The sequence below is a fragment of the Ischnura elegans genome, chromosome 8 (assembly GCF_921293095.1).
Source record: "Ischnura elegans chromosome 8, ioIscEleg1.1, whole genome shotgun sequence".
NCBI lineage: Eukaryota > Metazoa > Arthropoda > Insecta > Odonata > Coenagrionidae > Ischnura > Ischnura elegans.
In genome coordinates, this window is record NC_060253.1 from 18936340 (window position 1) to 18963366 (window position 27027).

The 27027-nt window shown below is 38.6% G+C and overlaps 1 protein-coding gene across 1 annotated transcript in view; it reads right to left on the reverse strand.

The window, feature by feature from the left end:
• Nucleotides 1-27027, reverse strand: part of LOC124163602 (integrin alpha-PS4-like) — a 97993-nt gene that overhangs the window by 67407 nt on the left and 3559 nt on the right. Inside the window, exons 2-7 of the mRNA XM_046540619.1 lie at nt 22842-22957; nt 20698-20852; nt 19962-20092; nt 12904-13010; nt 5829-5970; nt 2928-3025 (exon numbers count right to left, since the gene is read on the reverse strand). Coding sequence (XP_046396575.1) covers nt 2928-3025; nt 5829-5970; nt 12904-13010; nt 19962-20092; nt 20698-20852; nt 22842-22871 — 663 coding nt within the window. The 5' untranslated portion in view covers nt 22872-22957. The remainder of the gene's footprint in view (nt 1-2927; nt 3026-5828; nt 5971-12903; nt 13011-19961; nt 20093-20697; nt 20853-22841; nt 22958-27027) is intronic.

Here is a 27027-nt window from a genome sequence, read left to right on the forward strand (position 1 = left end):
TATTCAAAGTTCCATTGTTTGACAGAAATTATTTCTCAGACTGGAATTTTGTAACCAACCTCGGAAGTCGGAAGATTGGGTTACTTCATATAGCTAAGCTTGTTCTGTAGTTGATGGAATAGGTAAATAAGAATGATCTAAAAAATGGGTTCTGCGATTAATAGAATCCCACATAGCAAAAAACCTCTCAGAGACGTCTCACTATGGTCTCGAATGACTCGAATATCACGTATGTCTCACAGATGTCGCGGAGATGTAATCGTGAGACGTTCAGGAATTAAAAAAAAAATGTATTTAAACGCCATCAATGCCTTCCATATATATTTTTTGGTGCAAATCTGCAGTTTTGATTATTAAAATCACGACATTTAATACGGGTTTCTTATTTTCAAAAGGTGATCCATCACAAAATTTGTCGCTAAAAATGATCGAGAAAAGTAGGCCATAACTGTATAATTTAAATTTAATTATTTTTTGCCTAAATTTAAAGCATACCATAGTACAAAGTCTAATGAGACATCTCAGAGACTTATGTGAGACGTCTCAAGAGATGTAACATAGACCATTTTATTGGACATAGTGACATCTCAGAGAAGTCTCAGAGATGCCTCTGAAGCTCTCAGAATGTCTCTGAGTCGTAACATGTGATATTCGAGACGTCTCAGAGACGTATTACTGCTATCTGGGATTCCAACAAAAGTATTTCTGAGAAAAAAGTGTCACATAAGAAATGATATGGAAAATGGCCCAGCTTCTGAAACCTAAGTATTTTAGGAAGTGTTGCATTACATATTTTGAAAGCATTCCTAGGGAGCATCAAATCAGTATATTTGATTCCCAAAGTGCTGATCAGTTATTCGTGAGTTATTGTCAAGTATCCCTAGTCGAGATACTAAAGCTGAGGAAAGCACAAACAATATGCAGAATGAAGTTGAAATGGAAAATGATGAAGATGAAATAATTACAGTTGTAAAGGAAGAAGGAAAAGTTGTTCCTTGAAGAAAATCAAGTAAAATTATAATAATTATATAAAATTCTCCTAGGTTAATTATGAATTGATGCTTCTCCAGCGATTTTAACCTGGTGGGAATCCCATGAAGAGTTTACCCATCTCTTAGGTTATTCTGCATTCGTAAGTCTTAACAGGGTTGTTGATGAGGCAAATGGAGCACTAATGAACATGGTGCTGAAGAACAATTTAGATATTATAAAGAGCCTAGAGCAAAATCTCTTGTGTTAGGAGAATTTTGTGCATGTAATGTGTAGTGCTTTAAAGGCTTTTATTATGTTCCCCAGTGTTTTCAGGAAATAGAGATCAGGGAGGACAGTGACAGTGCACTCAAAGATGAACTCAATACCTTTCAGGACAACAGCTGATGGAGATTGGTGCTGCAATTATTAACTAATTTCTTCCTTCTTAGTTAATCACACCAATAGCAGAGCGTATAAAAGGAACTTGAACGTCTTTCTTTTTCACTTACTTTACTTAAGATGCACAAAACAAGGCATGGTTACACGTAGCAACAACATAGCAACAAACGAAGACAACAATGGTAAACTAAACAGACGACTGGCAATATTAATATGGACCGTATAAATGAAACATAAACAATAAAAATCACAGACCTCAACAATTGGGAACACTTCCGGAAAAGAGAGTATCTATCAATCGTAAATAGGTGTTCACTCTCAAAATTGATGCAGATGGATATATAGAACATAACAAATCTAGGCCAGTAGTAAAAGGATGCTGTCATAGAAAAGGTATCGACTACGAGGAGACTTATGCTCCTGAAGATCCCTTACCGACATTTAAAGCTCTTCTCAGTGTTATGTGAGGTGGGAAAAATACATTTCAAATGTATTTATGTATTTCAAATGCAAAATACTGTGGCATTTTTTAGTGTTCCCCCCCCCCCCAGGAGTTTGAGGGGAGGATTCTGGGTGGTATGCTGTTGACTCGAACCCAGGGAATGATGTTTTGCGGAGCGGCCGGTCAACAGGAGCAGTGGCGCAGCAGTTTAGACATCGCCCTGTCTACCCCTCCACTCCCTGGAAAAATCCCTCCCCTCAAATCCTGTCTCGTCTTGCAATAGGCAAGCCTCTTCTGCTCGTGGCCTGGTCGGGGACACATGTCTAGTGAGACATGGCAAATTTAGAGCAATTATTCTGCTGGTATTTAGCTGGTAATATTTCCTTTGGCATCATGAATTACTATCATTGTTTTCTGTAATACTTCTGATTTTTGAATACTCTACTTTGAATAGATATCGAACGGTAATAACTCGTAAATTGTTTTTGGCTACCTTTTTCTTGTGAGCTGTTTTTCTTGTTTGTGGAGTCTTTCCCTGATCCAGCTTGTGACCGACGGTTGGAGTATTTCCCTTGTCTGGGCCTACGTGAAAAATCAACTAGATTTACGACGTAACGTCACAATACAATTGGAATATGTTTATAGTGTAACGTTGGAATTGCTCATTATAATTGTAATTCAAATACAAATTAAAATTAGGAAAACATAACTTTTCCAAATTCTAAAATATAAGGGCTGTACTAGGTTGTCCTCCTGTGACAAGAGACTGGTTGTGCTAAGAGAGAAAGAGGGACAGAAGAAATGTAAGAATTTGAGGTGCATATAGTCTTTGTGAGTAAAAGTGAATATTAAAATATGTTGTTGGTTTCAATAACTCTTTTATACACCAAATACCCTTATGTGACACAAGCAAAATGTGGGGTTCAGGGCTTTGATGAATTCAGAAGCAATACAATTTTATCAACTTGCTGTGTAAATCTTGGCTTTACAACTGTTTGGAGAAAAAATTACAACCAATAAATTCTGCTGGTACATCAAAAAAATAATCAGACAATTTTTCACAGAGTTAGATTAGAATCTAAATTATAATTTATTTTCAGCTGAAATCACTCACCTCATTTCCCTTTATTAGAGGCATATGAACAGAAATTCCTGCTTCTCCAACTGCTAAATCATAGATAACAATAGATCCAAGGTGCGCGATGATTCGATCTGAAAAAATATTTAATCTTAAGTGAAAATTGAATTGCTTTCTCAGGTCGCACATTTAAATATACAGAACTATGATGTTATATCTACAGAGTTATATAAAATTGTTAAATAATTTGCACCCCTTATGCCTAGAACAAGCAATGAGTTGTTCTATCACAATATATGTAATCAATGAACAATATCTCAATGGGCTAACTTCAAATAGCCCTGAATTTGATATTCTTAACAATACCACAAGGAAAAATGGACATATCAGAGACAACTAGAGAAACTCATTTTTCTTTTTCAATGCAAAGCACACTATAGTGCCTTATTACTTATGTATTCTGTTAAGAAGAGACAATCACCTGGGAATGATACTTAAGTATCGTTTCCAGACAATTGTCTGACTTGCTTAGAATTAAGACTACAACACATAATTTTCCTATGTCAAATAAGCACAGTAGTTGGGGCATTAGGAAGAAAATAACCTTGGCAAAGGAGAATTAAAAATTAAGAATAGGCTAATCAGATGATCATTGGGTAAGAGCCAGTGGCGTAGCAATGAGGGAGGTCAGTGAGGTCCAGACACCCTCTCCCCCAAAACATAAAAACGCAATTATGTACATATATACTTTATACTTTGCTTCATTAAAGAGAACAAAGTATTGAAAAATCATGAATGTACAAAAGAGTTCTTTGAAAAATGATTTTTTTTTCAATCAAGAAAAGCGTAAAAATTCATTTAAAATTTTCTACTTAGTACTCGGGTTTTCAAAAATTTCCCCCTGGTTTTGTACCCCCTGCACAAAATTCCTAGCTACCCCACTGGTAAGAGTGTAACAAAAAGCCTATAGAATAGTCTGAACTGGAGTGTAGCACTTTACCATGCAGAAATGTGGATAGCCCTGGTTTCCAAGAACCTGTGGCCACAAGATGCGCAATGTTGGTGGTGTGACCACAGAGCAAAGTAAGTAGTCAGCAAGGATGCATAATTGGGCAAGGTTAGAAACAACAATGTTAGACACCACACCAAGCGGTTGCACCTCACAGAAGTTGGTCTGGAGGCCACTGTTGAGTGGGATGTGGTTTCGTGATCATGCAACAATGACCTCGCCCCCTCACTATCTGCCATGCTTGGAAAACAGAAGCACTGAGCTCCCATAAAGGCAACCAGGGCACGATCATGCTGTTGCATATAACTCAGCCACGGAGGTGTGGTTCAGGGCTTTGGAGGGGAGAATGGTAGACTAGGGGAGAAGCGGGAGTAACAGATTTGTATTTATATACCTAGAATGAAAGCAAATGGCTTTTATCACAAATAGAAACAGTAAAGGAACGGAAATTACTGACAGAATTAATTTACCTAATATTAGCATGCATGCCTGCAATTGAATTTCCCAAATGAAAAGATTACAAAAGAGCAAAACCTACTAAGTATAACGCACAATAATTAGCCCAGTCTTCCCAATGAGGTGCGGAAATTTTGATAATGGGCCAGTGGGAAAAATAGGAAGAAGGATGTAAGGTTGTGTTCATAAATAAGTCCTGTGGTAGATCTTAGATTCCACAAAAGAAAATGACACCTGAAGGATGAAAATAAAAAGGGGGAACAAATTCTTTACGAATAAAATAATGTTTTAGCATTCGTCAGGGCAAATTGAATGAGATGGTTTGGAGACATAGCAGCCCTCCCAGGACAGGGCTTCTATAGAATGTAGCATTCACCTTTTGCCAAGTCTTCCAATTGCTTACCTATTTCTGAGAAAACTGTCACAACTTCGGCATCACACCGTGACCATTGTCGGACAGAGCTGCATAAGAAGTGGCACCCAGGTGGTGCCAATCCCATTTTTTTTTTCAACTTAGGTGGCTAACCTCCATTCTGAATCGACCCCAGGATAGTGGGGTAGTGTAACACATTGAAAATATGCATTTAATGCAGAGTAGGTAGTACACCGATGGGTTTTGCTCTGATCATTAAGTAGTGGGCTGAGTTGTGAAGGGTCGGCCATTCTGCATAGTGCCATTTAGGGCCTCCGCGCACTGTCAACTTTTTCAAAGCAACTATGTATTTAGTTGCTTTGAGAAAGGTTCAATGAAACACAAGGCATTGACTGTGGCCCCGCGCATGGGTGAATTTTTAGTTGCTGCAACTAAATAATTGCATCTGGACCTATTCTGAGGGTGAGTAAACTGTTGCCGGCGATAATAGACCGTGTGGGTTTTTGCCCGACCCTGCGCACTATAAACTATTCAGTGGCTTGATGACTGCTGTTCGGAGCTTATCTTGGGAGATATTATTGCCATTTGCGTTTTGAAAAGGTCTCATAGTTTTAAAGTAATGGCGCGTAGACGTTGAAAAGTCTATTTTGCTTATTGAGAAGCGAACAACTTAAGTAGCCTCCACAAAATCTATTGTAAACTGATCTGTGGGGCAACTATTAAATTGCCACTGCATGGTAGCAAGCAACTTTGGGGTGAGTTAATTGTTTCGTGGCCGGTGATTAAAGTTGCCAGTGTGCGGATGCCCTCAGTCCAGTGTGACCGATCAGTTGGTCAATCTTTGCCCTTGAGTGTGGAAGTTTCATTTTGAGTGGCATGAACCCCCCCAGTAGGTTTCACTTAGCTTCTGATTGTACCACATAAGTCCCAATCCACAGTATCGACACATCAAGTCATATGCAACCAACCTCTCATTTTGCTAAATACTATAACCACGAAATGAAAGGAATATGCAAGACCCACCAGTGGCTTACATAGCAGCAAACACGTTAAATGGAGATAAAGGCTAATAATTATTACAAAATCTCATATTATGTACCTTTATTCAGAAGAGGCAAGAGCTTGATAAAATTTCCATCACTTGCTTCATCCTCCGCATTCATCCAGTAACAAACGCCTAATTGATGGTACTCATAATTATTTTGAGCATATAACTGGTTTATCCACCTAGGGCCACATATCTGTGATTGAGGAAAGATAGTTTTAAATTATTGCATAATCATGAGATTGGAATTTTTAATTATCTACGAATTAAATATACATATATGTATTAGAGTAAATCTCGAGGACAAATTCTTGAATCAGAGGAATATGTACCAATTTTAAAGACTCTTTGGCCTGTGAAAATTTCACAAATTCATAGAAAATATACTGGTTTGTCATATTGTATTATTAAAGAAATGATCCTTATGCCTTGATGGGAAATACCTAACAGTATTCCACAGGGAAAAATCTATCATTGGTTCCAAAATCTTGTATACATGAGTTTGGATACAAATAATTAACTAACTAGAAAAAATAAAGAAAAACTTATTGCATCATATTTTTCCCTGTTTTATTCAGCTCTGTATAAACCATAAATTATTTTTTAATTCTTCAAAACACATTTTGCTACGGTTTCAACAACAAGAGTATGTATCAGCTTTTGAGGGTGTTCAAGTATATAAACAAATTGGATATCTCGTAACTCAGAAAAAAGTTATTCAATTGCAACTGAAGATAAGCTCTTGCAATATACACATCTTCTTTACATACTCTGTATTTTTAATCATGTATCTACAGCAGAAAAAGAACTGTTATCACTTTTGTAAAATGTAAGCGTATCAAGAATAGGGCATCACAGAGTTACATTACTTGTAGTGCAGTAGTCCACATAGCTTCTGCATAGAGATGTGTGAATAGTATCCGCGAATACTCGAATACCTCGAATACTAGAAAGTATTCTATATTCGAAGTCTCGAATAGTTATGCTAAAAGTACCGTCTCGAATACTTTGAATTTCCCGTCAAACACTGTCGCACGCACGTCATTGGTAGTTGACTCGATAACATGTGGAGAACTGTAGTCGTTTCGTGCACGCAGCGCCGTTTTAGGCAAGTTGACGAACTACATCAAATTCGAGGATTAGAGCGGTGAAAAGAGTTCGACGTGGGGAACCGAAAATGATCGGGTGAAAAAATTTGAAAATCCCCGGTTTCCCCCACCAGGAAAACCTCAGTGCCGCGGGATAGTAGGTAACTATGTAGCACAATTCCCAAAATCCGCTACCCCCTTCATCCATTAGCCCTCGGCCCCTCCTCCGACGCTTTCCTCCTCTCCGAAATCAAACAAAAGGCGCCAGCTTGCGCAAGGTTCTTATTATGAAGACCATTAATTAAAAGCTTCAAAAGAGAATGTCAAGTTACAGGAAAATAATAGAATCATGTTTCACCCTTCCTTCTTTCTCCCCCACTCCCCACTGACCTTCTTCTGCCTACCTGCTTCGAAGTTCCCCATTTCTGGAGGTCAACCGCTGCATAAGTCCTCTATTAGCACAAAAGGTGTCTAGAAATGACTTTCGTCAATTGATATCACACCTTTATTGGATTGAAGTATTAGTAATGTGCGCGTAATTTCAAAAAGAATAAGACCAAACACGACGTATTTCAGACTTTATTTAAGCATTTTACGCAAAGAAATAAATGTCAAAATACGACAGAGACTTAGCATTCTGGCAAAACTCTATATCCTCACAACTGAGCTTCTCAGAAGTTGATGCGGTATTTTTTTTCGAAAACATATATCAAGTTACAATTTATGAGTTATGCTATAAATCTCTATTGTCACAGTCACAGACGAAGGGATATTTTCTCAGGATATTTGGTTTCTCCCTGCTAGCAATTCGAATTCATCACCTATCTCATGAGAACTTCCAAAGATGGACTGAAAATAATTGAAAAGAAGAAAATCCGGCAGAGAAGCGCGTGTATTTTGCAAAACGTCTCGGATTGTCCGCTAGCACTTGACAGTAGGAGTGGGGGTAAAGCGAGCTACCTGTTGAAAATAAGAAGTTGGATGAAGCCGACTATCAGATGGGCGTGCTGCTGAAATGGCTTTTGGGTGATAAGAATGTATACATCAGACAGAAATCCATCGTAGCCGTGTACATGCCGAGATGGCATGCAATCATTTTTTCGCGAGGTGGTGTGTCCCCTTAGAATATTTGAAAGAGATATTAGTTGAATCAACTATGAGCCCAAATTGTTTCCATAAAATTAAAATAAACCATTAATCAGCTAAATTCCTGTTTGAATCCTTTAAAGGAAATCTCAATTACATGCAAAAATCCTGGGTTTCCTGCTGCATAGGCAACCTAGTCAAACATTCCCGCATTCATCGTTTTTTTCGTCCCCCCTGAAAAACGATAGATCGAGGTTCCACTGTATACCTTTTTATTTATACATTCATCAAGGGAAATAGAAGAAAAAATGTGCGTTTAATATGCTTTGTGCAATTCTAGTATTCGAGGTATTCGAATATTCGAGCAGTGATTTAATATTCGAATTCGATATTCGAGTTTGAGAAATCTGCTATTCGACCCATCTCTACCTTTGCACCATCACAAATATATTAGTTTCTTGAATATAAATAGGAGAATTTAATATATAACCTGATATTTACACTGATTGAAGTGAGGGTTTATGGAAGGATTAACTCCTTGCCTGTTGGTAAATAATCTCCACTTAGTTGTCGCATTTACATGCCATACTACATAGTGACTCTCTGTAACAGTCTTAGTGGTGTCAGGTAGCCTGAATTGGGGATACATAACTCTTTAAGGATAATTTACTGTTAGCTAAGAAGGATCCTGGGAATAGACTTACAACACCTCCAAACAAACATCCAAGTCCAAGGAAGCCGAGGGAAATAATTTGGCCCCATTGCCCTGAACATGGGGCACTGCATGTATGTGCCCTAATCTGGGGTGAGTGCTACCCTTACCCATCCAAACCAACATTTACATGGTATCACTGAGTTAGTGACTGCCTCATAGGCTCTCGAGATAAGAACCCTAGATGTAACCACTATCAATATCAGTCGATATGGATTGGATAGACTTGTTGATAAAATCTACAATGTTAATTGTCTGTTCACCAATTTAATAAATTACAGATTGCTATAGAGATTGAAAAATAAAGACACCATGAGTACATATCTAATGTTCTTCTATAAGTTGCCCACTCTTCAAACTATGTATTCACAGTAAAAAAATTTAAGGCCTTAATTTTTTCTTAGATAAGCTTCTAATGACATCACGAGCTCATGCCAAGCAGTTCAACATGTCTTAACTGTTTCTTGTCCTTGCACATGTACCTTGTGTGTTTTGAAGTTTTTTACACTCTTGTGAGCTATTACTTATTCTCTCAATGAAAAGTTCACCCTGAAATATAATGAACCAGAATTCTAATGACAAGTGGGCGACAACTTTCACATATTTTTTAAAATTGTAATTTATGACAAAACAGCTAAATTAGAAAGAATTTCTTGTAGTAACCTATCTGTCCTTTTCATCCAGGCACATAACCAGAAATATGCAAAGTTGAAGTTTATCAAAAGAATTTTATGGTTTAGCAATGTGCGAGAAAGATCAACAAATTTCTGGTGTAGGCAAACCACACTGTAACAAAATTGTCTGACCACATTTCACATTTTTGGAGGCCAAATTTGCACTAATTTGCCCACTTTCAAAAGACATTCCTTTCCAAATATCTCGGTGATTCTTTAGAAGAGACTTAATTCCCATGATGAAGCTGAAAGAGTCCTTAATTTTGAAATTGTTTGCTATGGTATTATGTACATGATTGAAATTCCATACTCTGAAAAACATTTCACAGGTTGAAATTCTTATCAAAATATGTCCCAAAAAAGACTACCAGTAGTTTTAGCATATATGTATTTAGAGATTTAATGGTCATTTAGAGAAACAGGTGGTGCAATTGTAAAGAATGTCTGCCCCAAGTGAAGGTATGTTATTGGCCTTACCCTAAGCAAATGAAATTCTCATGTTGCGGTCTCATCACAATTCAGGCTTTCCTTTTAATTTAACCATAAATTAAAAAAAAATCATTCTCTTGATCTATTTCCTTAGGATTCACATCTTCAGTACATCTTCCCGGCAAGATTGCATCATTTGCCATTTGCTTCAAAATTTTGATACATATATTGTAACCGTCGCCGTTTGGCCGGTGACTTTACAGGTTGAATGGATGCTTTGAAATAGGGAGAGCCTTACCTCATGGTCAAGCAGAGGCTTATTTTTAGTGTATATGTGTGTGTGGATTGTTCCTGTGTGCGAGCGAACGATGTGAGCGTGATTTATTTTTCCCTCCCCCGCCCACCTTCAATTCCTGCTTTCCCGAGTTCCCGTGCTGCGAAGTAAATGAAGACATCCCCCCCCCTCTCCCCCCATGGTGATATGACTCGAGAGAGCATCCATTTATGGACCCTCCCACTGCCCCCACCCCAGGTACACCACCCAGACTTTTGGGGATAAAAACCCTGCGACTTTGGCCGCCGGGAGGAGAACGAGTCGGGTTACTCAGTCACGCTGGGCGTGAGAATGCCAAACTAAAGGAAGAAGTCAGCCTAGTTTTTTTTTAAAGTGTTGCTGGCGAGACACGTAGCCGGAGGAGGTTTATCAGGAGGTGGCATGTGTGGACAGGTTTAATTGAAGCGCGACAGGAGAAAGGAGACTGACTGGTAATTTTCTGTCGCCAAAGGATAGCCGTCCCGCGCTACCCCATTAAGGAGACATGGCGGAAAGCAACAGCCTTCACCAGGAACCGCAAAAAGCAGAAACTCAGCCCTCAGCATTGACGCGACCCGGATCTGATAAGTACTACTGCCCTTGCCCCAAACCACGAACTAAGGCATTTTTTCCCCAAGTTAAGAAGATTCCGGACCAGTGTCGTCTATGAACCCCAAATTGAATCCCAAAATTGTTCCCCCCATTCAGTGCAGAAGAGCTATTTCCCCACCCCCCTCGACCCCTCGATCTTTCTTGTGTTCCGATTCCCTCTATGGCCTCTTGGCACCACCCTCCGAGCCATATTCTGGGAAGAGTAGGAAGTTAGCACACGATATGAGCATGTGCTAACAATCAGTGGCGCAGTGAGGGAAGGGTTTTGGGGGATAACCCCCCCCAGAGCTCAGAGAAATTTTTAAGTTTAATCCGTTTTACTTAATTAGATTGATATTACTAATAGAATAGCGTAAGGATTAATAACATATCCCTCATAAATCTGTAAAACTCACCATTTTGAACCATTTACATTATGATTCCTCAATTTACTAATCTCACACCAACCGCTTATCCTGGTGGGTATACCAAACCCCCACATACCCTGGTATTAGTTGCACCTAAACCTCCCCCAGCCTTAATTCCTGGCTGTGCCCCTGCTAACAATTTAGGCAGGGGTACATAGGGATCTCAAATATCAAGCAAAAGAACATGAACGCATTTGTAAATTAATTACTTAACAAAGTATAGAAGCATTTGCACAGATTTACGGTCCAACTAAGGATGGTATCAATAGATATCGCAATATCTGCTCACGAATGCTATCAACGAAAGCTATCAGGCATGAAGAAAAAGATGTATCTATTGCTTGTTCTCATCCAGTATTACGCACCTATAGTTTATGCTGCAGAAGCTACGGTCGTGATTTGACATATATTGCATTAAAATTATCAATAAGAAGTGAACCGCTTTTTCCGCGTGCTGAAGAACAGAAAACCTGAAACCCTTTGGTCCCAAGCTTTCCAGATTTGAGGTCCTCAACTGTACCACCAGCTAATGATTTTCAGCACATGGCCTGTTTATGGTCATACTTTCAATGCATTCTAGGAAATTACCTATTATCTTTGTCCATTTTTCAAGTTCTGTGAATTCTATCACTAAGCAGAGTTTTGAAGATGCAAATGTTATTGGCCAAAACTTTTTTCCTCAATTTGAAGATGCATGTGTGTCTCACAACCTACCTTTTCTTCTCCCCTACTTGACAAAATATCTAAAACGACAGTGGGGATTGGTAAGGAAGACAGCATTTAAGACCTATATTAACCTTTTCCCTACTAAAGACGTAAATATACCTGTGGACGTATCTTGACCCGGAAGATGAAAACCGTATATTTGCGTCTGAGATTTTCCTGGCCAAGACAACGAAAGCCGTATGCATACGTTTTCTACCTCTCCCCCCTTTATGACGGTCGCAGGTGTACGACATCTTTGTTTCGGGACCCAACACTGCGGGGTTTAGGCTTTACCCTTGGGAGCAGGTACCCTGACCCCTCGTCTTTTATTAGGTACCTCCCTTAGCGGTATGGGACCACGGTCATGCAATTGTTTATCCAGTCAGTTTTCAAAATAATTTTGTTCGCCTATGTTGAAAATCTCCGATGAAAAATATAATAAATATTTGTTCTTTTCTAAAGAAATATAAACTAAGAATTGAATTCTTTGTCTTTTGAGCTGTGTTTACAATTTTTAAACGAAATTCTACGATAAATATTAACTTAAATCTCGAGTTTTGTATAAACATCAACATGGAAATTGTTGCTGCATTAAATGTGTTAATATTGACATTAGAACTTTGTTTAAAATTTGACAATGCTCAGAAAAAAATGAGGAATTCAATTCAAAGTCTGCAATTTACGTGCAAGCAACAATTATCCATGTGCTAAATACATAAGTTGACCGCGAACCAATGCCGCAGGTATGGTCGTAAACTCGGAAAGGAGGGAGCACAACTACTCTCGGAGTCCGAGATAATGCGGAGTCCCAGCAGGGAGGGGTTGAAAAACGTTCGTCAACACCCTTCTTAACAAATGTCCTCCAAAGATGCTCCATACCACGAGAAAGAAGAGTCTCTTGGGGCTCAGTACAGCAGTCATGTTAAGACGAAAACTCCGCCATCTCGAAATGGTAAAGCAAGATCCTCTCCTCACGTGGAAAAGTGCTGAGATGAAATATTTTAAGAATTGCCTTCCAACTTAAATTGGCATTCATAATTCCTGTTTTAGGACAAGCCAATGCCATTAAAATTAAAGAAAAATATGTTTAGAGCTTAGCTTACAACAACTCGGCCACCAGGTCCAGGCTGAACATCCATAGCTGCTCCAATCCAAGCTCCATCTTTTAGATCCCAGTAGGCAACCTGCTGTTCCTTATACATGTCATTTCCTAGAATGAAAAGTCAACAGTCCATGAGCTGCATGCTTAATCGTAATATATATAGTGGAGAGCCATCTCAGAGAGAGGAATTATTTCTTTGTTTTCCATAGTATGTTCTGGCAAAAGCAAGTTTTGTTATTAATGAACACCATTGCCACGTTAAATTTTCTTTTACATTTATCAGAAAATATACGTACATATTTCATTTGCTTTTCATCCACCTTCCCTTAATATGTAAGTTTTGACATCCCCATAACAATTAATTAACAATAAAATTGTAGAGAGAGAATGAGGTGAATGGCCTCAAACACTGCTCGCTACTAGCACTAAATAGATGTTGGGAGGGTAAATCTGCTGGAGGAGTATTTAAGCAACAGCTAGGGAGCAACATTATATCCATCCAATGAAACCTTTCGAGATGGTGGAGTTCTCTCCTTGGCATGACTGACTAAGCGACTCTCCTGTCCCCTCTGTAGGGGACATTTGTTAACCCTTTCGTGCCGGACCTTCGTTGAGGGAAATTCTTCCTCAATACGAGTCTCTTGACAGTTTTCTTTTCTCCCCTGTACGATGATTTTTCACGTCGACTGAAGGCAGTGGTTCCCTCCCTAACCATTTTAGGACCCAACTCAGTGGGGCGCCGATCCCTTTCCTCGGCCTCCGCCCCAGACCCACGAAGGATTAAAAGCCCCTTCTTAGGACGAGTCCCCGGTCAACTGGCTAAAATATTAGTGCAAAATATATGCAAATATTTGTTGTTCGCATCGATTTTTTACATTCAAAATTAATTTTGTGTTTGAGCGTGCAGAAATTTTAAACGAAGTTCTCACCTTTATATAGACCGATTTAGTATATTTACTAATTGTTCTATAACACCGTTGATATTAACGTTAGATTTTTGTTTGAAATTTCCATGTGGTCAGCAAAAAAAGATGAATTCATTTCTAGCATTGGATTTCAAAAGTAAGCAACAAATATTTTTTTGAAAACACACTGCAAATAACAGTAGTTGACCGCATGGAGAGGATAGGATAGGGTCGACCTGAGCGGCCGAAGATGGGACTGGGCTCGCGCTAAGGCGGATCATGAGGGGCGACCGCGTCCGTGGGTCTATTGTGTCCGCCGCGGTCACTTTTTTCGACCTGTGCCGCACAGGCGTGGCATTCGTTGCCTAGGTTAGGAAAATTAACGCCGCACAGGTGTGGCATTCGTTGTACATGGAAAAAAATCCTCGCCGCACAGGCGTGGCATTCGGCACAAAAGGAATAAGAGGGGTCTCACAGATAGTCTCACACTCTCAGGGCTGAAAAATGTTGGTGCTCACCAATATTTTTCGACCCTTCCTAGCAGGGACTCCGCATTATCTCTGACTTCGATGGTAGTTGGGCTCCCTCCTATTGGGGTTTACAACCCTACCGGTGGCATTGGTTCGCGGTCAATCAAGCTTTGTTTATAAGAATAAGCTATATGGACAATTATTACTTGTATGTAAATCGCAGATTTCGAATTGAATTCCTCGTTTTATTCTGAAAATTTTCAAATGTTGAAGGAAGCTCTACCGTCAGTATTAATGCATTTAATGCAGCAACAATTTCCTTGATGATGTTTTATACTGAAATCAAGATATAAGTTAATATTTATCATAGAATTTTGTTTACGAATTGTAAATGCTGCTCAAAAGACAAAGAAATCAATTCTTAGTTTACATTTTTGAGAAAGGAACAAATATTTATTTTGAAAACTGCCTGAATGAACAATTGCACGTTCCTTTCCACAAAGTGGGGTAATGTAAGACAAGGGGTCCGGGTACCTGCTCCCGGATTTCGAAGGTACGGCTTAAGTCCCGCTTTGTTGGGTCCCGAAACTAAGACTTTGTGGACCCGCAACCATCATAAAAGGGGGAGAGCGAGGAAAAGTATATTTTCGGAATTTGTTCGCCTCCGTTGAAAAATATCCAATGAAAAATTTGTGTCTTTTGTCTCCCTGGTCAAGGAACGTGCTGCTGCATATTTTTGTCATTAGTAGCGATAGGGTTAAAAGAGGATAAATTTTGGATAAGTTGACTCCCTAAGAACCTTAAGATCACTCCTAAAGTTGTTTCTGAACTCACACAACATAAAGCTGGATTGAATTCATTGTCAAATTCAAGAAGCTATTGTTGAAATGCAATGAAAAATGGAATCAGTGGAGGATCCAGGATAGGGACAAGGGGGGGAAACCTTCCAGCAGCAGTGGGGGTCTGATCAAATTTACCATTCAATCTAGTGTAAATTGGATATCTATGGTGGGCTATAGCCCCCCTCTCCACATCTGAAAATAAAAAATATATCATATTTTGAAAAATAAAAAATATACACTTAAATTGAATCCAAAATTATGTGTTTTCCCAAGGTTTCAGGCCTTAACAATGGTTAATAACCCCAAAAAAATTGAAACACGATTTTTAGTTTTTTAACCATATCTCCAGTTTTTATTTTTGTAAAATCGTTATCTTGATTTTGAAATATAAATACCACTACGTTCTACCATCCTGATTTTTTTCAAAATTTTTTGACGGAAAACTAAACTTTTACATAAGTTTGAAATTTTCAAAATTAGATTAAAAAATTTAGGGAACAATAGACACGCCGAAAAAAATATATGTTTTTACCCCTACCTTGAAGTATATAATCTTAATTTTTTCAGATTTTTAAAATTGGTGGAACACAGTCAAAAACACGAATAACCGCTTTCCGCCATTTGCATCTATGCATTCCAGGAGGAATTTTGATTTGATTGTTGAGAGCAACTAATTTTGACCAGTTTCTAATATTATTGATTAAAAATAAACATTAACTTAAACAATGCCTATCACACTTAGATTAATCATAATTATTTGGTGATGGTTTTCCGGGTTTACACCGCGTTGATACCGCGGTATCAACGCGGTGTAAACCCGGAAAACCATCACCAAATAACTAACCGCGGAAGCCTCCGTAATAATCATAATTATTGTTTATTACCATTCTTTTAAGCTTTAATTTCCTAATTACTGCGCGAATATGACAGAAGCAGTGATAATTGGTATATCGTCTTTTCGAATATTCATAAAGGCTGTTTTACACGGGGCAAATCATTTAGCAGGTAAGTATTGAAAGCATTTGCTGAAATTGCGAGAATCCAAGCCTAAAATTCAAGGAGGGCCTATTTTTCCCTTTAGCAGTGGTGCATTCTCTCATGCATTGTGGCAATTCACTGCTTTACACCAAGCAATTTTGACTCTGCTTTCGTACATACATTAGATTGCGCAATGATGTAACTGGAGTAAAATGGCCAAAGTCACTCTGGTACACCATTTACGACACAAAACATCATTGATCAAGGCCGCGTCATTAATTTCCTTAGAAATTCCTTTATAAACTAAGCTGTGTTAAGTAACTTTTTGCGTGCGATTATTTCCATGCAGCAAATGCCACGCCTTACACATTTTTATCCATATTCTGTCTCCTTGTAGACATTGACTTTAATGTAATACTCTACCAATGAAGTTATAAACGGTATATTTGTAAAACCAAGAAATAGAATGGGTATGCAATTTAAAAATTAATTCATATGTTGCACAATAGTTGCTCTCAACAATCAAATCAAATATCCCTCTGGAATACATAGATGCAAATGGTGCAAAGCATTTATTTGTGTTTTTGACCGTGTTCCACCAATTTTAAAAATCTGAAAAAAATTAAGATTATACTTCAAGATAGGGGTAACAACATACATATATTTTTTCGGCGTGTCTATTGTTTCCTAAATTTTTTAATTTAATTTTGAAAATTTCAAATTTATGTAAAAGTTTAGTTTTCGGTCAAAAAAATCAGGATGGTAGAATGTAATTGTATTTACATTTTAAAATCAAGATAACGATTTTACAAAAATAAAAACTGGAGATATGGTTAAAAAACTAGAAATCGTGTTTCAATTTTTTTGGGGTTATTATTAGAGATGGGTCGAATAGCAGATTTCTCGAATTCGAATATCGAATTCGAATATTAAATCATTGCTCGAATATTCGAATACCTCGAATTTCGAATACCTCGAATACTAAATGATGAATGCTGGAATGTTTGACTCGGTTGCCTATGCAGCAAGCAAAACAAGATTTTGGGGAGTAATTTTGATTTCCTTTAAATGATTCGAACAGGAATTTAGCTGATTAATGAATATTTTAATTTTATGGAAACAATTGGGCATATCATTAATTCAACTAACATCGCTTTACCCCCACTTCTGCTGCCAAGTGCTAGCTGACAATCTGAGGCATTTTGCAAAATACAAGCTCTATTCCACCGGATTTCTTCAATTATTTTCAGTCCATCTTTGGGAGTTCTCACGAGATAAGAAGATGAATTGGAATTGCTATCAGGGAGAAACCAAATATTCTGAGAAAATATCCCTTTGTCTGGGACTGTAACAATAAAGATTTATAGCACCACTCATTAATAGGGTGGTTTCCTATTATTTTTTTTTGCCTAAATCGAAAGATTATTACTCCTGGAATACGTATTTCACGCTTTTAGATTTTTAAACGACGATACCTATTTTTCGCGATAAAATGAAAAGTGAAAAATTTCAAGCGCGCGAAAACGCGACGCGTAAGTAGGAATGATGGGAAAAAGTCAGTGCGACGCATTTCTGGTTCCCCCTCCCGCCTTGTGAGGTGACCTTGATCGAGGCTCTGAGCGCTGATAGGACGCAGGATGCTAGCGGGTAGCTGAGTACCTTGCTGGCTGGTAGCGCTTGGATTAAAAATGGTTTATTAATACCTTATCAAACGAAGAAAACTTTCCGACCTTAGCCAGTTTTAATAGGTGATTATTAAGACATGTTTCCCTGAGCTCTGTGCCTCATGCATGCATTGGTAACCTCGGACGATGTATAACTCCTATTCTCTCGTGTAGAAACTAGGTCCGTGTGACGTCACGTGGAGTGGAATCGCATGGGCGCCAATCTGGCCTTTTTCAAATGAGGATAAAATTTGACCCTTGCCATTCGTCTAAACCGGTATTTCAAAAACCAAATAATTTGTGTATTATGAATACACTAATGGTGGGTAACGAATCGCAATCAATGCCTTTCGTTTTCTTTGATGAAGGAAACTACCCTATTGTAACTTGATACATATATGCTTTCGGAAAAAAATACCGCATCAACTTCCGAGAAGCTCTGCTGCTCATATCGAGTTTCGCCAGAATGCTAAGTCTCCGTCGTATTTTGACATTTATTTCTTTGCGTAAAATGCATAAATAAACTAAGAAATACGTCGTGTTTGGTCTTATTCTTTTTGAAATTACGCGCACATTACTAATGTTTCAATTCAATAAAGGTGTCACATCAATTGACGAAAGTCATTCTTAGACACCTTTTGTGCTAATAGATGACTCATGCAGCGGCTGACCTCCAAAGAAATGGGGAACTTCGAAGCTGGTAGGAAAAAAAAGGTCAGTGGGGGAGAAAAGGGAGGGCCCGAAACACGTTTCTATTGTTCTCGTGTAACTTGGTATTTTTTCGAAGCTAAGGTCTTCGTAAAATGATCCCTGCGCGAGCTGTGACCTTTTATTTCGAAGAAGAGGAAAGCCTCAGAGGGGGGGGGCTAGTGCTGAATGGAGAGGGATACCGGATCTTGGGAAATGCGCTAATGTAAGTATCCCACGGTACTCACACAGCAGTCGACCTCCAGAAATGGGGAACTTCGAAGCAGGTAGCCAGAAAAAGGTCAGTGGGTGAGAAAAGGGGGGAGGGCGTGAAACAAGTTTTTATTGTTCTTGTAACTCGATATTTTTTTCGAAGCAGGGGTCTTCGTAATGCGATCCCTGCGCGAGCTGGGACCTTTTGTTTGATTTCGGAGAAGAGGAAAGCGTCAGGGTGGGTGAGGCGAGTGCTGAATGGAGGGGGATAGCGGATCGTGGGAAATGCCCTAAGGTTGCTATCCCACGGCACTGAGGTTCTCCTGGTGGGGGGAATAGGGGATTTTCGTATTTTTTCACCCGACCATTTTCGGTTCCCCTCGTCGAACTCTTTTCACCGCTAAAATCCACGAATTTGATGTAATTCGTCAACTTGCGTGAAACGGCGAGGCGAGCACTAAATGACTACAGTTCTCTACATTTTTCCGAGTCAACTACCAACGACGTGCGTGCGACAGTGTATGACGTGAAATTCAAAGTATTCGAGGTATTCGAGGCGGTACTTTTCGCATAACTATTCGAAACCTCGAATATCGAATACTTTCTAATATTCGAGGTATTCGAGTATTCGCGGATACTATTCGCACATCTCTAGTTATTATCCATTGTTAAGGCCTGAAACTTTGGGAAAACAAATAATTTTGGATGTAATTTTAATGTATATTTTTTATTTTTTTAAATTTCTGGGGGCACTTTTCACCATCTTAACCTGCTAGACCCTTTTCCTTTTAAAGAAAAATGATACATATGTACTAGCATAAGACATGAAACTGAAAAAAAACATTATTTTTTCAAGCAAATTTGTAATTATAAAAACTGATAAATTACTGTCATAATGTCCTTAAAATGTTGGTTTTATTAACCTTTTATGTGAAAAAAAGTTACAACTTGAACCACCACAGCTATCTTTTCCTCCCTCTCCCCTAGTTTTGATTCTGCTCCCATGTTGTGATTGCTGGCAGGCAACACATTTTTGACCTAAAATTTCATACATATTTGTATTTTTGGCTAATGCTGTCATCAGCTACCAAGGGTTAAAAATTCATGACACAAATTTTCTCCACCCTGTATGCCTACATATGTCCCAAACATTTTATCCCGCAGTGTAATGAGAAGCCATACAAGACATCATATGGCGGCAGGTGGCGGGGAGCATTTTCATTGCCAAATTGAGAGACTTATTTGTAGTTGATTTCAGCATCATAAAATTGTTTCTGAATGCATAAATGCTCTTTGTTACCTGTCAAATCCACGATGAGGGGCTTGCATTTCCCAGGAGGCCAAAATGGACACTGATAAACAACTCCTGGCTCATGAACTTGCTGGTGTCTTCTATATGTTGAGTTGGCTCTTGGTGCTCCAACCATTATCCTGTATTGATGTGATATATTATTATTAGAGGCCAGTTGATTCTTATGTTGATGCATGATTTACTTTGAAAATGAGATAACTGTTTCTTAAATCAAGGGTGGAATTCACCATGTAAAAATCATTTGCCTTTGCTGGGATTCACATCTGGATCTCGAGATTACCGGTCAGATGGATGTTTGTCTGGATGTTTGTCGGCCTGGCCGTAAGAAACCATAACAAGCTAACTTTATAAGCACCTTCCTTATTTCTTCCTTTCGCCTTATCTCAATGACTTATAATGTGCTAGCTGGGTTACTTTAGGGTGTGCAGAGTTTGTTATTTGATTGATGAACAGGTATTTTGAATCAATCATAAGCATAAGCACATGTATCATCAAAGCAAATGAAATTACTCTTAAAAGTCCAACACTTTATGACAGTACCATGCCAATCGGCCACAATATACAAAAGTTTAAAGTACAGAAGGACATCATTTTACCAGCAGCAGTAGGTTTTAGCCTTTAGTATCTGTGATTGGTTGTCATAATATAGGGTATTGAACTAAAACAGGAAGTAGTGTATAATGCCAAAAATATTAATGCAGGCAGAATTGATGAATTTACTCACCATGATTTTGAGTTTCTCGAAGCATACAAGAGCACACTGTGACCAAAATATGTTTCACGTTCATGATTGATGGTGGGATCCTCAAAAACAATTGGGTACTGGTAATCCAAGTTGTAGGGGTATGTTCTTTCTAAAAAACTCAACAGCACCAATACCTGAAAAAGTTGCATGCATGAAAAAGTAGTTGTGAAAAATGGGAACAAATCAAGGGTGAAACCAGCACAAGGAGAGAAGATGAGAAGGTGAAGGAGTTCTATGACACCTGACTTTTCTAACATATTAATATGATTATGTACTTAATAGGGCTTCTCAAAAATGAGCCCCTAATTCAATATTCAAATGAGTTTGGTGCAGCTTTCCACTCATATTTTCCTTTCAGCAAACATGTCTATATTAATAAATATCATCATCTTTGTTTACTCTTTATTTGTAGTTCATACTTCATAACCTATTTGAAGTCATATATGCACACATAGGATGACATTCTCCATGAAAAAATCATTTGCATTGGCTGGGTTCCACACCTAGGTATGCTGGCAGGCAGTTGGGAGATCCAGGTTTAAATCCCAGCTAAGCCAAATAATTTTTTCATGCCTAATGTCATTCTCGGCGTACATATATGTATGTGTGTATAATTTGGAACCAGAGAGTGTGACTGCTCACAAAGTCATTTGTTCTTCGCAGCTATTTGAGGTCTTCCTTTGCCTTTCTTTCCATCCACTTGTCCTTCATTGCTTATATTCATCAGACCACCATTTCTTACAATGCTGCTGGTCAGTTTTTCCAGTCTAATTCTTATTGTGTTCAGCATAATTCTATTTACCTCTGTAATGTTGCAGTCAGCAATGTGTTAAGAACATTACAAGAAAAACACCAATAACAGTTTCAAAGCAGCCCTGTACAAATTTAAATCACATGTGCCAGTAACCAAAAATTAATTTAGCTTTCTGCATTATGCATATTAGATGAATAGCTGATTTGATGGAATTTATGGTTTTCCGTTGTGTGCAAACTGACAGCAAAAGCCAGAATGAGCAACTTTCATACTACCGAAGTTCCCCCAAAGCAAATTTCTGGCTGTTGGCCTATCTCTCAGCCGGAAATCCTTCACAAATGTGCTCTCGACTGGTAAGGATCATTTTCAAGGATTTAAGGGGTTCACTATGTTGAAATTCCACTCACAAACTAACACAAAGAAGAGCAGTCACACACGCGGTAATGTCGACTCCAAGAGAACATCCCCGAACTCAAAGGATGCTAGAGTACCAAAGATACCAAAGGATGGGTTCAAAATGGAAGCAATCGAAGAAGAGAGCTGCCTGTAAGCAAAACTATTGGATTCAGATGAGTGAGCATTTTTCTTGGAGTGGAGAGTGATCAATGTCGCCAAAGACATGCACCTAGCCAGAATTTTGCTTCAGGGGGTGCAGGAAAACATTTCAGGGAGGGCCAGAGTCCCCAAAATTAACCCTCCCTCCCAACTGGCTGTAGCCATATATGTGCCTGGCCTAAGGGGAAGGTTTCATCAGACGTGAAGGTCTAGAATGAATATTTAACTCAACTTTAAATTAAAAAAAAAAACAAATAAATTCCACAATGGTCTATGAGGAAATTCAAAACATATTTGTGGTCATCACTTATGGTGTCAGGAGTTACACAAAAGAGAATATGCACAGTTTCAAATTTTCACTGAAAAAAACAACCTTGATTGTCATGATCCTCAATCCATGCTTTATGACATGATGAATTTCGGAAAAAATTAAAGCAATATCATAATATTTAAAAATGCTAAGATTGTCAAAGTACAAAACATCAAAAAATTTATGCCAGTCTTCATTCACCAATAAATAATTACAGCTATTAATCAATAAGTATTTAGATGAATTAAATTTAATGGAATCTGTATCTTGAATTGGCAAACATCAATGCTGTCAAATGTGGCACTAGGTAGTTAAATTTCACCATGGCTGTGGCATTTAACACAATTTTATGATTCAATTGCCCAAAAAAAATGAGGATTTAATATCAATTATACATGCCTACTCTCCGGAATATAGGCATGAATTACATTTAAATAACAGCTACAGTCAAAATTTCAGGGATAATAATATCTAGCAGTGACCAAAGACATTCAGATTTCTTACCACAATAGCATTTCGTCTCATGGCTGCCATAATCAGAAGGATATTCCCGTTAAGCAACAACGTCTTTTTCTGTAAGGCCTAGCTGAACAGACTTTTTGACAGTTGAACATCGGCACCTGTTTTATGATGGAAATAAGAAAAATTGTAGTAGGAATCAAGGAAGACAGTCCTGAAAAAAAGTCTTGAATTAGTCTAAAACATAATTCACTTCTTGAATGCTGAAATATTCAACCAATTTCACCTTGTTCCCCATTTTTTTTCTGTTACCTATTGGGACAAAGTTTGAAAAATATATAACACCTGTAATTTGTCTTTTTTTTGACCTGTTGCCTATTTCTTGAGCTATTTGCAGTTAAATATTGGTGGCCTTAAAGCTTTAGCAGATAAGTTGATTACGTCACTACCTCCTACCAAACAGGAAACCATGTCTCAACTACTCTGCACCTTGTGTAGTCCGTGTTGTTGTACTCTTACAAGCCATACCTTCCCTCAGTGTTAAATGTTCACCCTGAATGCATTAACCCTTGGGCAGCGGGAGCTCATGATTTAAGCTGCCAGCCAGTGAAGAAGAGACCCCCTGCGTAGGAGGTAACCCCTCCCATGAGGTCTGCTCTGGTAGAGTTAGCGATCCTTATGGTGAGAGAAAGTGCCCAAATGCAAGATATCCTGGTCGCAATAAACATTTTGGGAAAATGCCGCAGTCAGTGTGAAAAACGTATAAAAAAATTCCCGCACTATAAGGGTTAACTCTTTTGCGACTGCAAAATTAGCTACCCACTTTTAATGAGTCAGTACAACATTTAGAGTTTTGATTCACATTCTTGTTCAGGGGTAAGCCCTCATTGAGAGAAAGAAACACTGTGTGCATTCAGGAAAGGGGTTCAGAGCACTTTCACAGCAGCTGCGGAATTTCCCACTGAACACGACTGCTACTAAGCAGCTCAGTCATTTCTCAAAGTGAACTTTTCTGCTGTTACTTGTTGCTGATTGGTGGGAGCTCAAATATTAGCTCTAGGAACAATCAGAGTGATGAGGGAGGGGGGGAATTGAGCTGTATGGGCTCAAAGATGCAATATAATATGAAATACTCCCTCGTCCCCTTCCGACCATCGAATACGCTCTTCTTAAAGCTCATTTCTCTTGGAGTGTTGACAAGGGTGGATCCAGGATTTTTTTCTTGGGGGCAGGGTGTATAAGGTTCAGACAGGCAAGTGGTATTCTCATATTTGACATAAAAACAACAGGCAAAAATTACTGTATGAAATATTTTGTTAATTTTAACATGATGATATTAATAAGCACCATACATATTAATGACAGTTTTCGAGCCTCTTACCCACTTGGGTGTAGCTTTTTTTCGAGCCTGTCTAGCGAATAACCAATGGCCAGCAAATATGTCTTCTTCACTTGGGCTCTAGGCTTAAATGATTTAGGTTCCTTAATATATTAAAAAAACAAGCGTAATGACAAACATGTTAAATATTTTGTCCATTTTTTTAGCATCGGGGGGGATGGGGGGAGGGAAGGGAGGGGGCACATGCTCCCATAGGGCAGATCGCAAAAATTGATTTTTTTCAAATCCATCTGGCCCAATGAAAAAAAGTTGTGGGACCGATCAAAAATAAGGCCTGAAAAATTTGAGACCTCTACGTGAACCCCTGACCCTCGCTCAAATGCAATTTAGGGGGGAAGGGTCAAAATTCGAAAAATATAATATTTTATGGTCATTCCCTACAGATTTTGCTGAGTTACTGCCACCGTTTAGCCATACAATGCTTAATTTGAGTCCGCGCCCGCAAAGAAAATATTCCAACGCCCACGCAGTGTCGCGGATACAAGAGCAGCAAGCCGATCCCGTCCCCTCCCCGCTCGCTTCTCCCCCTCCAACGCCTCGAATGCAGCAAAATTCATCCCACCTGTGCTGCTAGGAGGGCGTTCATCTTTGATAATATAAATCAGAAGATGGTAGAAGGTAAAAATGAACCGTAGTGAGACGACTTGTCCCTTAATTTGCGCCTCGTCGGCGTTAAACAAATCGATGTTGACCAGTGATGATGATGATGATGTGGGGTTATGGAATACCCACCAGGATAAGCGGCAGGTGCTAGATTAATACATTGAGGAATTTTAAGATAAATCGTTCAAAATGATAATGATGTTTTACGGCTTCCTGAGGGATATTTTATTAATCCGTACACTATTCTATTAGTAATATCATCAATCCCATTAAGTGAAATAGATTAAACTTAAAATTTCTCTGAGCTCTGAGGGGGGGGTTTTATCCAAACCACCCCCCCCCCTCGCAGCGCCACTGGATAATAGAACCATAATACATTTTTAAATTTTATAAGCAATGAAATTCTCTTTTTCCATAGTATTTTTTCTTATGAAATTGCTATTTTTTTAAAACTTTCACCTAGTTTTTAAGAGCCAGAATAGAGTCGAAATTCATTTCCGGACATTTTTCCCCCGTGAAGGAGATTGCTATCATCAGCCCCAGATGAGGGCCCCTTATCACCCCAGACTGCCCCTCGGTGGAACTCACCCATTACTGCACATCAACACCATGATTTATTTTTGTAAGGTGGACAAGCATTGGAAGACATTATGTATATTCACAGCATATAGTGAGTTAGCATTAAGCATTTCCAGTGTCCCGGTAAACCATGCTTACCATAACCAGTCAGTTTACAGGTCAACATTTTTTTGAGCATTTGTTTGTGTAGTGAGCATAGAGTTCTGTTTGCTTAAGCAGAAACTTACATCCTGAACATTTGGTGATTTTTGAATAAAAAATACATTTAAGAATGATGAAGATGACTGAACAGATGATACAAATAGTCCATATGTAATTTTTTTTCTGTAAATTTAAATATTTTTTTTCTTTTCTTCTATTGCAAAAAGCAATGAATTTATTTCTATTGATTATTATGTATTTGCTTTTTCTACTATATTATTATATATATTTCCAATTTTTTGTGGACAGTAAACAACAAGCACAGTCAGTAAATTTGCTAGAACTAAAAGAAGGAAAGACATAGGATAGACTCATAGAAGAGTCACTTGATGAGGCAGCATGTATGTAGTGGGAACTGTAGGATCGTAGTTCCAGATGTCTACAAGAAGTGTATTATTAGTTTCCCTGAGCCTGTACTTAAAATTATTCACTAGATGACAGAATTAAATGGCCATTGGTATTTATTTCATATTGCAATAGTTCTAAGTAAGAGGTCAGTGATGCATTACTAGATGATTCACAAGCCCCTACATAGTGCCCACTGAACTATTCCCATTCTCGAAAGCTAAGAATACACTATGTAGCAGTGTGCTCCTATTGTGAGCAAGAGCTGTGGATTCACCCGTACCCTCTGAAAGTGCCCATTTACAAAAGTATATACCAAAAAGAACCACGCGAGGCCCTTGCATAAGAGTTTCTGAGATGCGGCTGGACGCTCGGCTTGTGCTCGTGACGTCACCAACTCATCCGCTATAGGGTTAAGGACGACGATTTTTCACCACGAATACCTCGAGTTGACATGCCAAGATACGGTAAAATGTAAGTCTGAATAAGGAATTCTTGGGTTTCCAGCCGGATTAGAGAGTCTATTTTCTCTAAAGTATCGCAGAAAATGGACAATCACCCAGCCTGAAATCTGAGAAAGCCTTATTCCGTCCATTCGCTGGGAAAGTACCAGATCTTTCCTCACATTATGGGTCTCTCTACTTTTGACGAAATGTTTGTAAAATGGTCTGTAAAGGGTGTTATGGAAGGCCAGAACCGCCAGAACATAGAGAAAACAGGAAAAATTGGCCAAAATCGCATATTATTCTTTGCTTCACGATGTTTCATCTCCTAAAAAAAAATTCCCATACACTAGCCGAAAGGTATTAAAAAACGCTTCCGGGAAACATTTTTTCTTTGTGGCCCTCTCAAAAATATTTCATGAAAACATGCGTTACAAATTTTCATATTGACTCTGTTTTTCCTTTTCCCGCTAAATATTCTTGAAAATAAATTGGGCATTTGCTCCATTAAATAACCTTTTAAATGCCGCAAACCGCATTAAAATATATGCTTTCTTGACCGAGATATCGCAAAAAGAGTGAAAATCGTATTTTCGAGCTAGGTGGTGGGCCTCTAGCGGGCTGGAAGTGTGGGTAGGTTTGTCTTATTTGATCTCAAATC